The sequence below is a fragment of the Balaenoptera borealis genome, assembly GCF_965194805.1.
Source record: "Balaenoptera borealis genome assembly, chromosome: 2".
Taxonomy (NCBI): Eukaryota; Metazoa; Chordata; class Mammalia; order Artiodactyla; family Balaenopteridae; genus Balaenoptera; species Balaenoptera borealis.
The window spans coordinates 124,433,488-124,445,575 of NC_138867.1; the positions used below are offsets into that span (position 1 = coordinate 124,433,488).

The following is a 12,088-nucleotide window of genomic DNA, read 5'->3' on the forward strand; positions in this document are numbered from 1 at the left end:
AGCAAAATGAGTGTGCGAGGAAAAAAAGTAAAATTTTGCGTTCTGTGCGATATGTCGAACGTGAACGTATTGCACGTTGTGTTGCAGATTTACTACAGCTGAGTCATTTCGGGACACGAGTGTGTGCTTCCAGGAAAAAACGAGAGGAAGGAGCCAGGCTGAGGGTCTCGCCAGGTTCCCCCACGCACTTCCAGCAGCAGACAGCGGTATTCCGCGGCGGTCGGCAGCGTGGTCAAAAAAAAAAAAAAAAAAAAAGGCGCCGCGGCCCCTTTAAGAGCCACAGCACCTTCTCCAAGATACCATCTTGCACCAGGAGTTCACTTAAGCTCTCTACCTAACTTGCTAAATCCCTCCTCCTTCACTGGGTACGACCGGCGGGCGGGGCGAACGAGCCTTTTCATTGGCTTTGCGCGCACGGCCCCTCTGTCTCCTATTGGTTCCTGCGCCCGCCATTTGAGGCTGTCTCCCGCCCTTCTGTGCCGTCAGGCTACGTTGAGTGAGGGCTCTTGGGTTAGTTCCTGTTAGGCCCCGGCCGGGGGAGTAGGTTGAAGTCTCCTAAGATGCCCGGTGGGCTGGAGCACTGAGAGCTGTGAAGAAGGCGTGAGGAGGCGGCGAGGGGTGACCCGCGGCAGGCCCGAACAGGAGCGGCCGCCGAGCCCGCCTTCCCTGCACCATGCTCATAGAGGATGTGGATGCCCTCAAGTCCTGGCTGGCCAAGTTATTGGAGCCGATGTGAGTGAGGCAGGCTGGGCCGGGGCTGGCGAACGTGGGCGTTGGGGGCCCGCGGGGGTGTGGGGGGAGGGGAAACGGCGTGGGGGAGGGCGGAGCGGAGGGGCCGCGGTCGGGAGGTCCCGGCGATGTCTTCTCTGTAGTACTATCACCATTGTGAGGGTGGGGGGGAGGGAGAGCAAGGGGCGTAGAGGCGGTGTGGCTGGGGGGCCGGGGGGGGGAGGAGGGCGGGGAGGACTACGAGGATTTTTTAAATGTAAATATTGGGGTGCTCAAAGGGGCAGAAGGAAGTGAGGGAATTTAAAACATTGCTCTTTGAGAACTGAGGGAGAAAGCGGGGCTGTCGAGGGATTTTAAAATTTGAATATCGGGATCTTCAAGGGAGTATCAGGATACCAAGGGCTTTACAAATAATATTATTCCGGGACTAAAAGATCTAGAAGCAGAGTATCGAGGACCTTTTGAAAACATGAGAGGAGAAAAGGAGAGTAGGGACATTGAGAGATGTATAGCGATTACTGAGCTCTAAAGGTTCAAGAATATTGAATTAAAATAGGGTAGTTGAAAGGGATTTGTCGGCATCGAAGTGTTTTAGGAATTATCGGGAACCTAATAAGCCTATTGAGGGATGTTATTATTGAGGAGTTGATAGTGCCAGGAGAGCTGATGATTTTTAAATACCATTAGGGGTTGGGAAAATTGAGATTTTTGTAAGTTTGGGGGTTGAAAGGACTACCCTGGTATCTAATATTATTGGAGGACGGGCTGGGAGGGGTATACCGGCAGCTTCTAGGGATTTTTGGATACAGGTATTGGAGTGATAAAAGGGGTAGTAGGAGGAATGAGTTTTGTAAGTCCTGAGAGGGCAACTGAAGATATTGGGGTGTAGGATTATCGGTGCAGGGCTTGTTTTTTAAAAAATATTTTGGGTAGTATTGTGGAACTATTGCTGGGACCCTTGAAAGGAATAGCGGCGGTATCAACCTTTGGTTGGTTTTGTAAGCATTTTCAAGGGGCAAGGTTGTGAAGTTCTTATTTGGGACACTGGGGCACAGGTAGTCTCCGAAACACATCTCCATGAGCAAAGAGGGAAAGCTGGAGGGAGGGTTGGAGAGAGGTGCTATCTAACCCTCTCGGGAAGGAAGGCATGGGAAGGGATCATTTGCTGCCCCCTTGTCATTTCTCCTTCTTACTTATCCTCCTAGTGGAGGGGAGGGCTTTCTGGCTGAAAGAAAAGGGGTAGACGAAGAGAAGGGCAGGCTTTGATTCGTTAGATCAGATCACTTTAGTGGAAAAATTGAGTTTTTGCAGAGACGGAAAGAAAGGGTAGTTGGGGAGGTGTGGAGGTATGGTGAAGTTGGGGCTGTTGGGAGACAGCTACTTCCCTGTTTGTCTATTTCCTTGTCCTCCTGAGAAACCCTGTTAACTAACTTTTGTTGTTCTGCCGTTTTGGTTTCTTGGGTTGGGATGGTAACACCTAGGAAGACTCATCTGTAGTCCTGTGTGTCAGCCTTATGAAGGAAGTAGGATGGGAAAGGGAGACAGCATTAGGAGCATTTTGATGTCTGAAATGATATTTATTTGCTTTCTGAGGACGAGGAGTGTGTGAGTAGAGCACAGGTATGAATAAATGTACACTAAGGGCCTCTGAGTTTTACATTAGTGATGGTTTGATTAAAGTGAAAGGGACTTCTGGACACCCTTGAAAGTTTTATAGAAGAATATAGGCCTCTTGAGTGTTCATCATACTTTCCCTACACACAGTAACAAGCTTGGAGCACAAAGATGGAAATGAAGGTGGGAAATCATGAAGTAGATTTAATGAAATTGACCATATATGGAAGAGGCTAGAAATAGAAAAAGGTGTATTAGAATATTCTTTACCTTTGTGTTTTTAGTTTTTTGGTAGAGATCCTTTTGAAAGTATTAAATGTGTACTTTATGTTTTGGGTAGAAGGTGACAAGTTTTAACATTATAGTTAATTGCTATTTTTTTTTAAAGTTCCCTGAAATGTTTTGGTCTGGGTAGTGTTTTTTGGTTTCTTTCTTAATGTCAGAATTTAGTTTGGGTGGGAACTTAAACCTCCTAAGGGTGTTTTCACTAGGTTTTTTTTTTTGACTATTTACACTGATTTTTTTCATAGATATTCTGTAATTTTCATGGGTAAAAATTATCTTTCGAAATGATTATTTCTGTTTAGTTTCCCCATTTGTTTTGAGTTATATGTTCAACTTAAAGCTCACATCATGCATCTTTTAAGAAAAATTTTGTTACTTTTTTAGGGTTAAAAAAGATCTAAAGTCACTGCTTAGACTTTAATAATAAAAATGATTTTCCTAGAACTACAAAATTAAAATACTTATTGACTCATGTAAGTAATGATTTTGGATGAAGGTGTTAATAAGAAATAGTAAATGCAAATGCCGAGGTCACGTATATTTTCATTCTTAGTATGTTGTCATGGGAGATTATTTTTTGTTTAGACATCCTAAAATGTAATAAATGATATGCTGAAGTGGGTTGTATTTGTAAATTTACTTTTTGCATATTCCAGATTCAAGAAAATTTTCATAGGAGATTGGCATGTTGCTACAACATAGCATTTCAGAGCAGTTGTTAGGCTTTCATATAATGTAGTTGCAGTGGATATGTTGGAATCATACTGTAGCTGTGTACATCATTTCCTATTGCACTTTCTTATTTAGCTTAATTTGAAGTTAACTCAATCTAGGGAGTTCCCTGGCGGTCCAGTGGTTAGGATTCTGAGCTTTCACTGCCGTGGACCCGGCTTCAATCCCTGGTCTGGGAACTAAGATCCTGCAAGCCACACGGGTGGCCAAGAAAGAAAAAAAAAGTTAACTAAATTTATAAAAGTTTTTGATTTTTAGGGATTTTTAAGCATGGTCCACCTCGTCATAGTGAAACGAAGGCACGTAACAGGATATTACTAAGCCAGTCCAGTTTGTATGTGATTATTCCCTGTAGACAAATAAGAAATCTCATGCTGTTAGAGCTTAGCTGTTTCCTTCCACTCCTTTTGTAGGTGTGGGACATATCTATTACTTTACTAGAGGAAAATGAGAAGGAGGGAGGCTAGAAGAAATGACTCCTTAACTGGCTGTGAGAAACCCAGTACCATTTTTGTTGGCAGTGCAGTAAACGGGAGAGAAACCATCTTAGTCAAGGAGTTTGTCTCTTCCTACCACTGCATGAACAGACTGAACTTACAGATCTTCTTTGGGGTCCTCACCTTTCTTCACTTTCAAAACCTCCTAGGTATCCTAGTTATAGAGACTGTGTAGGGATTATGCTTAAGTAGGACATGTTGTGGTTTCTTCTTATTAGAAATAGCTGCTCATTTTAAGTATTTGGACTCCTTAAAGGTAAGGGTCTAGGTAAACCTCGGGGATAAATCAATCACTAGAGAAATTTCTACAAGTTTAGAAAATGTTCAGGCAAGCATTTTTCAACAACAAACATGCATTTCTACCAAAAATGCTGTCTTTAATGAGGAATGTTTTAAGTTATTTATATTACATATATTAAATACATACAAATACATCTAATTTACTGCTGCTTGTTAGGCTTATTGTAAAAATTTGTCTTGTGATGGTCATTTTGTAATGTATAGAAATATTGAATCACTATGTTGTGCACCAGGAACTAACATAAGTGTTGTAGGTCAATTTTACTTCAAAAACAAACTCATACAAAAATAGATCAGATTTGTGGTTACCAGAGGTGGGGGGTGGCGGGAGGGGAATTGAAGATAGTCAAAAGGCACAAACTTCCAGGTATAAGATGCAGAAGTACTAGGGAAGTGAAACATAACTAATATAATTAATACTGCTGCGTTACATATGAAAGTTGAGAGTAAATCCTCACTTCTCATCACAAGGAAAAAATGTGTATTTTTTCTTTTATTTTGTGTCTGTGTGAGATGATGGATGTTCACTAAATTTATTGTGGTACTCATTTCATGTATGTAAATCAAATCATTAATGCTGTACACTTCAGATGTATATAGTTCTGTATGTCAATTGTATCTTAATAAAACTGGAAGAAAAAAAGCTATGAATAACAAAAATTTGTCCTGATAATATGTTTTAAAAAGAGTGATGGGGTTTGTAATACTTTTTGGACAGTTGTATCCATCTATTTATCTATCATCTATCTATTTTAGTAGAGCATCATTATGTGACTTAGGGCATTTAGCTTCTAGTTCTATATGTGATTCACTGTTTGACTTTGGAGAGATTGTCTAACCTTCCTGTATTAAACAGAGTTAATTACTTTAGCCTTTTACCTACCTCACAAATATGATATGAGTATTATGATGCAGACTATAAAAAGTGCTTTGTGTACCTCAGAATCATTAAATATAAATGAAATTTTATGGTTTTTGAAATGTGAAAATATGTTGAACTCTTTTTGCAAAAAGATTTTACTTACTAATGTTAAGCGCTGCTGCCTCTTACAAAGTAATCAGTCTAGTGCATGACAGGGTTAGATTCTCCTTACAGGCCCTATAGGTAGGGACAAGAATTGCTAGTGAAAGGACTTGGTGTGCAGTTTCTGTGAGTTCAGGTCTTTGTACCTGACTGTGTTTCATTTGACTGTGTTTCATTTCTGAGTGTGATGGAAAAGGCAGCAATAAGGTTCATTGAGGTCATTTTATGACTCGGTGGTCAGCGGGTGTATACTTGGGTTGAACTCTAAAGTTTACATGCTGCTTATAGGTTTGCAGTCCTTATCAAGTTAACTCTGACTAGTAATCTCTGCAGTTGCTCAAATGGGAAGAAAAATCACCATGTAGCAGCTGTTGGATCACATCTCCCTGATAAATAAACTACAAGGGTAAAATGAGTATTTTGTAAATATGTTCTTAAGATCAAAAAGTAGTGATAATTTTCTGAAATGTATGTAGTGGCTTTATAGAATTGGTGTGCCTGTAAAGTCCTGTGGGACTTGTTTAAGGAGACCGTTCACTATTTCATAGAAAGAGACTTATTTTGACCGGAAGACTTCTTGGCAAGTTATAGTATACTAACTTAGGAAGGTATTTGTTCTTATGTCCTTTGGTCCGCCTCCTAAATATTTCTGACTTCATTCTCCCTGGCCCAATTGTTGTAGGCTAGAAGCCATATATTGCTTTTATAGCCTTCTGTTTCCTACCACTGTCTTGTCTCATCCTCTCACAGTGTTGTTACTTCATTATTAATCTCTTTTTTTAAACCATTTGATATTTTGTACTATAATTATTTGTTTTCATGTCCATCTCTTAGCCTTGTGACTGCAGGGCAAGGTCTGTCTTGCTCAAAGTAATTCCATTACCCAGCAAGATGCTTGGCATTTTGTTAAGACTCAGTAAATGTTTAAATGAATCAATGTCCTCATATGTATATTTAGGTTGGTCACAATTAGAAAAGTAAAATTTTGTTTTAGTAGTCTAACTTTCTGGGTGTGCTTAGCTGGGGGGCTACTGCACTAGGAGCCATAGTCCAAGTATCACAATGAGATACAACTGAGAGTCATATATTTTCCCCTCCAGATAAATCTAGGGATATTTTCTTCTACATCATATTCATTTATGAAAGCCCCTAATTAATGAAGGGGAATATGAAAGCTTTCATTTGAAAAGAAGTAGAAGTACCAATATTTGTGTTTCTTAATATGAGTTAACAGGTTCTTAGAAATTAATAGTTATTTATTCACTTATACTCTGATAAAATCAACTCAGATTTTACTTATTTTTCCAGTACTTTCTTATCAAAGGAATATTCTGAACATCGATCTCAGTGTCAGACTTCCTGTTTTTTTACTTTTTTATAAGTAGAAATAAAAGCATTATTGCATTACAGAAAATGTAGAAGGGACAGAAGAGGATAAAATTATTTGTATATATTTATTTCTAGTTTCTCTTCTGTGTATGAACTTTCATGTAGCTGTAATTAGACTCAAATGTAAAATTTTTTTTTTAATTTTTTTATTTTTGGCTGCATCGGCTCTTTGCTGTGGCACGTGGGCTCTTCGTTGCGGCGCGCGGGCTTGTCTCTAGTTGTGCGTGGGCTCCAGGGCACATGGGCTCTCTAGTTGAGATGCACGAGCTCAGTAGTTGTGGTGCGCGGGCTTAGTTGCCCTGCAGCATGTGGGATCTTAGTTCCCTGACCAGGGATTGAACTCGCATCCCCTGCATTGGGAGGCGGATTCTTTACCACTGGACCACCAGGGAAGTCCCTCAAATGTAAAATTTTTTATCTTGATTTCTCCAGTTGATGTTAGCATTTTAATATTTGTGTATTGTTTCTATAATAATCACTTTGGATGCCTAATGTTTCATAAACATTCAACAATAAGAGTGACTTTCCTTTTTCTGTTAAAAATAATGCTGTTTTTATATAATACATGTATATGTATTTAGTGTCTCTTAGGTACCCATAATATTTTCTACGTTTGGCTTTATTTCCTGAGGTTTGTTTCCCATAAGTACAACTACTAGTCAAAGAGTATGGACATTTTTTTTTTAATTAATTAATTTATTTCTTTATTTTTGGCCGCGTTGGGTCTTCGTTGCTGCGCGCGGGCTTTCTCTGGTTGCGGCGAGCGGGCACTTCTCTTGTTGTGGAGCACAGGCTCTAGGCATGCAGGCTTCAGTAGTTGTGGCACGCGGGCTTAGTTGCTCTGCGGCATGTGGCATCTTCCCAGACCAGAGCTCGAACCCGTGTCCCCTGCATTGGCAGGCGGATTCTTAACCACTGCACCACCAGGGAAGTCCTGAGTATGAACTTTTTTTTTTTTTTTTTTTTAATTTATTTATTTTTGGCTGTGTTGGGTCTTCGTTTCTGTGCGAGGGCTTTCTCTAGTTGTGGCAAGCGGGGGCCACTCTTCATCGCGGTGTGCGGGCCTCTCACTATCGCGGCCTCTCTTGTTGCAGAGCACAGGCTCAGTAATTGTGGCTTACGGGCCCAGTTGCTCCGCGGCATGTGGGATCTTCCCAGACCAGGGCTCGAACCCGTGCCCCCTGCATTGACAGGCAGATTCTTAACCACTGCGCCACCAGGGAAGCCCCGTGAGTATGAACATTTTTAATGGCTGTTGATGCACATTAGGATCAGGAGGGTTTTTTCCTGTGGCCCAGTAGTGTAGTCATTAGTTGTCTCACCTCTGAAACAAAAATCACACTGAGGTAGAACTTAAAACAGCCCACATTCAGAAACATGTAGGTTTTTCTGAAAATGGATGAGGTTTAGGTAGCCTTGGCTTTTTCCTAAAGTAGTTAGTGGTGTTTCGTGGCTTGGGACTTAAAGTAAGGGAGAACCTTTACTCTTTGTTCTTGGGATTGGGTATATGTCTAAATCTGTAAAGCTGAGGTGCTAGCTCAGTAGATGTGTCAGTACCTGCAATGGAGATTTCATTTAGAAAGAAAAAGACAAATTTGAGGTTTTTACAGATAAGACATTTTTAGGACAATATTTCTGTTCACTTCCCCTGATAAAAATTAATTCTAGTCAATTTTTATTTTTTTAATTAAAAGATAGATAATTGAAACGTTCTTAGGACATTATTATGCAAGATGTGAATTTTAAGGAATCCTCATTTGTAACTTCCATTAAACTTTAGGAAATTTCTTTTGTTGGTTCTTTATTTTAACTGAAAGGTGATTATTGGTTGAGACTTACAATACATTAATTTGTTGTGCAGATAAACATTTGAAAAATGTATATGCTGTGATAGATTTTACTTGCATGGAATTGCAGCTGAGTTTTAGTTCCACAGGTAAGCTGTCTGCCTGATCTTGAATGGATCACATGATTTGTCTTTACATATTTACAGATTTAGGTATCTATAAAATGAATAATAATTGATTGATTATGCTGTTAAGGTCTTTTAAAGACTATAGTAGAATAGTAATTTTAGGTGGATATTATTACCTTTTCTAATCTCTTTGTTATAATGGAAGCCCCTTTTTGTCTAGAAACGTGTGTATTTAACATAGCCATGGCTCCAGAATTTTAAAATCTCTTTCTTTCCAAAATGTACTTGTCCCTGTAGTTAAACAGAAATGAATTTCCATAAGCTTTGGTTACAAATGAAGAGCTAAAAGGTTTTAAATACTCTTCTTGGGTACTGCTTTTTGTGTAAGAGAAGTAGGAAGTGGCCTTGCATTTGTTTTGTAATCTATCAAGGATCTTAATCATGCTCAGATTTTTGTGACACACTTCTGGAAGTCTTGTTGGGCTACTATTAGTATTGGTACCATAGCTGCTACAGTATTGTAATTGTCAGTTTTTAAAGATTATATGGTAAGTGGTGATGAAAGAATAAATAAGAGCAATCATAAAGGTACAGAAAATTACAGCAAAAAACTCCCTAATGTATTTAAGTTTCAACATGACTCATTATTTCAGACTGGCAGTTTCCTTCACGGTGCACTTTATGGATACATATTAGGAGCTGTTAAATTTAAATGGTCCCATTCCCTTGTCTGTAAACATGCTTTTGTATTTGGTGCAGAATTCTAACTATCAGTTATTAACAGTCAGTTCTTCACTCACATTAAACAAATATTTAGAATCTGTGATCACTCTTTTTTCTTGGTGTCTAGTCTTTTTCTGCTCTTTTACCTTCTTGTAACTATTCATCTTGAGGTTTTTTTTTTTTTTTTGGCTACACGCAGGCCTTCTCTAGTTGTGGTGCACGGGCTTACCATTGTGGTGGCTTCTCTTGGTACAGAGTACGGGCTCTAGGGCACGCGGGCTCTAGAGCGCAGACTCAGTAGTTGTGGTGCACGGGCTTAGTTGCTCTGTGGCATGTGGGATCTTCCTGGACCAGGGATCGAACCCATGTCCCCTGCATTGGCAGGCAGATTCTTAACCACGCGCCACCAGGGAAGTCCCATCTTGAGTTTTTTTGGTTTTTTAAAAAATTTTATCTATTTATTTTTGGCTGTGTTCGGTCTTTGTTGCTGCCCATGGGCTTTCGCTAGTTGTCGTGAGCAGGGGCCACCCTTCGCCGTGGTGCACGGGCCTCTCATTGTGGCGTCTCTTGTTTCAGAGCACGCCAGGCGTGCGGGCTCAGCAGTTGTGGCTTGCGGGCTCTAGAGCTCAGGCTCAGTAGTTGTGGTGCACAGGCTCATTTGCTCCGCAGCATGTGGGATCCTCCCGGATCAGGGCTCGAACCCGTGTCCCCTTCATTGGCAGGCGGACACTTAATGACTCCGCCACCAGGGAAGTCCCCCATCTTGAGTTTTAACACTATCACATCAAGAAGTATTTCATCAGAAGCAACCTAACTCTGCATTTGTTTTTCAGAGTCTGAATACTGAATATATGTATAAGATATCTGGGTGTGTTTAACTCACCTCATTTATCCAGTAATCTGAGTTTTGCCTGTTTCTCACTAGATACTTCATATCCTTACCCAGTGTTATACCTGTTAGGTCGTGAGACTCCTTGAAGGTCCCTGTAACATCGGGGAAAATAACATTGCTTCTTTTCTTCCATTCTTACTTATTTTAAAAAATCCTTTCTCTCTGTGTTTAGAATATCTTCCTTATCCAGGATCTGAACTTTCTAAGTAAAGGTAGAGATGTAATTTCTTTTTCCTCTCCTCCATTTGAATGTTGATTAGAACTATACTGATCAAACGTCTTACTGTTCTCAGGAGTGAAATGAAGTCTATCTACACATCTCTATTTTAAGCTGTTTATGGAAGTGCCAAGGTGGGCATGGCATGGGTAACATTTTTTGAAGGTGGAAATGCTATATATCCATTTTAGAATTTAGCAGTTGGATTTACTAAGGTAATCTGTTCATAATTCTACAAAATGTAATAGTTTTTACTTTAAAATTCCAACTTTCTTTTAATTAATATGTAGCTCATCATCTGTATACTTATACTCCTAGTGCACTTTGACCTTTGCCCATCATTTTTTTTTATAGTTTTGAGTTTTGTAAAATTGACAAAATTACAATTTGCTCTCTTAGAATTTGGTGCATAAATGAGCATGGATATTTAAAGAACCAGCCTTGCCTGAAACAGTGTTAATATTGACAATGAAAAAAGTCTGCTATTTTATTAGAATTATTAATTTTAAAAGTATACATTACACTAGAAAGGAAGTAAGGGTGCTGGTGCTTGTTTTTTATTTACTAATCTCATAAAGTTATTGGAAATGTGATTGATACCTTGAACTGAAACTTTTTTTTTTAATTCTTGACTTTTTATTTATTTATTTATTTATTTATTTATTTATTTATTTATTTATGGCCGTGTTGGGCCTTCGTTTCCGTGCGAGGGCCCTCTCCAGTTGCGGCAAGCGGGGGCCACTCTTCATCGCGGTGCGCGGGCCTCTCTCTATCGCGGCCTCTCTTGTTGCGGAGCACAGGCTCCAGACGCGCAGGCTCGGCAATTGTGGCTCACGGGCCCAGTTGCTCCGCGGCACGTGGGATCTTCCCAGACCAGGGCTCGAACCCGCGTCCCCTGCATTGGCAGGCCGACTCTCAACCACTGCGCCACCAGGGAAGCCCGAACTGAAACTTTTTAACTTTCTGATTGATGGTAGAGGCCCAAGGATTATAGAATAAGATTAGTTAGATTTGAATAGTGTATTATAGGGATATGATCACTTTGCTTGCATAATGATTTTATTTACTGTCATTCTGAATTTTTTCATTTTACCTTCACAACAGTGCTGTGAAGGCACAAAGGATATGTTACTTAAATGTACATTTATGGGGAAAATAGAATATAAATATATAAGTGTGTGTATAAATATTTTTTATAACATGGAAACTTTCTATTTCATGTAATATATATAAAATGTTAAGTCTGGCAGATTGCTACTCAAGGATCATGTACCGCCCTGGCATAGGAGATAATTTTGAATGTCAAAGTCAGGTTACTACTGACTAGAAAAAAAAAAAGTGATGTAGACGAAGGTTATCTCTGCTGCCCTTTCACCACTTCTCTTGTCCTTTCTGTTCTCCCAGATCTTTTCTTTCTTGCTTATAGCTGCTGAAGTGTTTGCCAATAAAATTTAAGGTGACATCCTTCTTGTGTTCTCACTTTTTATCTTGAAAAGATCCTTGAGATACTCACTGAGAAGATTAGTAGTGGAAATTGATTGCCGTTTTTAGATGTTGGTGCTTGGGGTTATAGGGAATGGGGAAAGCTGTCGCATCACACTTTCCTTGCTTCTTCCTCATTGATCATGTGGAACAAATAGTTCCTGAGGATACTCATAGTGCTTCTACAGGCTGGGAGTCAAGCTGCAACTTAAGGGTCCATTGCCACTCTTTCCCTATTACCACTGAGAGCAAATAAATGTAGATTTGGTCCAAAATTCTGAGTGTGATT

General features: G+C 39.8%; 1 protein-coding gene across 9 annotated transcripts in view; it reads left to right on the forward strand.

Annotated features, from left to right (window-relative positions):
- Window positions 1-449: 449 nt before the first annotated feature.
- The window catches only part of RBM27 (RNA binding motif protein 27), an 82,471-nt gene continuing 70,832 nt past the window's right edge, over window positions 450-12,088 (forward strand). For 7 of the 9 annotated variants that reach the window (XM_082382662.1, XM_082382661.1, XM_082382663.1 and 4 more), the window contains exon 1: window positions 451-732. In XM_082382662.1, coding sequence (XP_082238788.1) covers window positions 674-732 — 59 coding nt within the window. In that variant the 5' untranslated portion in view covers window positions 451-673. Of the gene's footprint in view, window positions 733-12,088 lie in introns of all 9 variants that reach the window. The other 2 variants (XM_082382665.1, XM_082382664.1) reach the window with 2 other exon arrangements.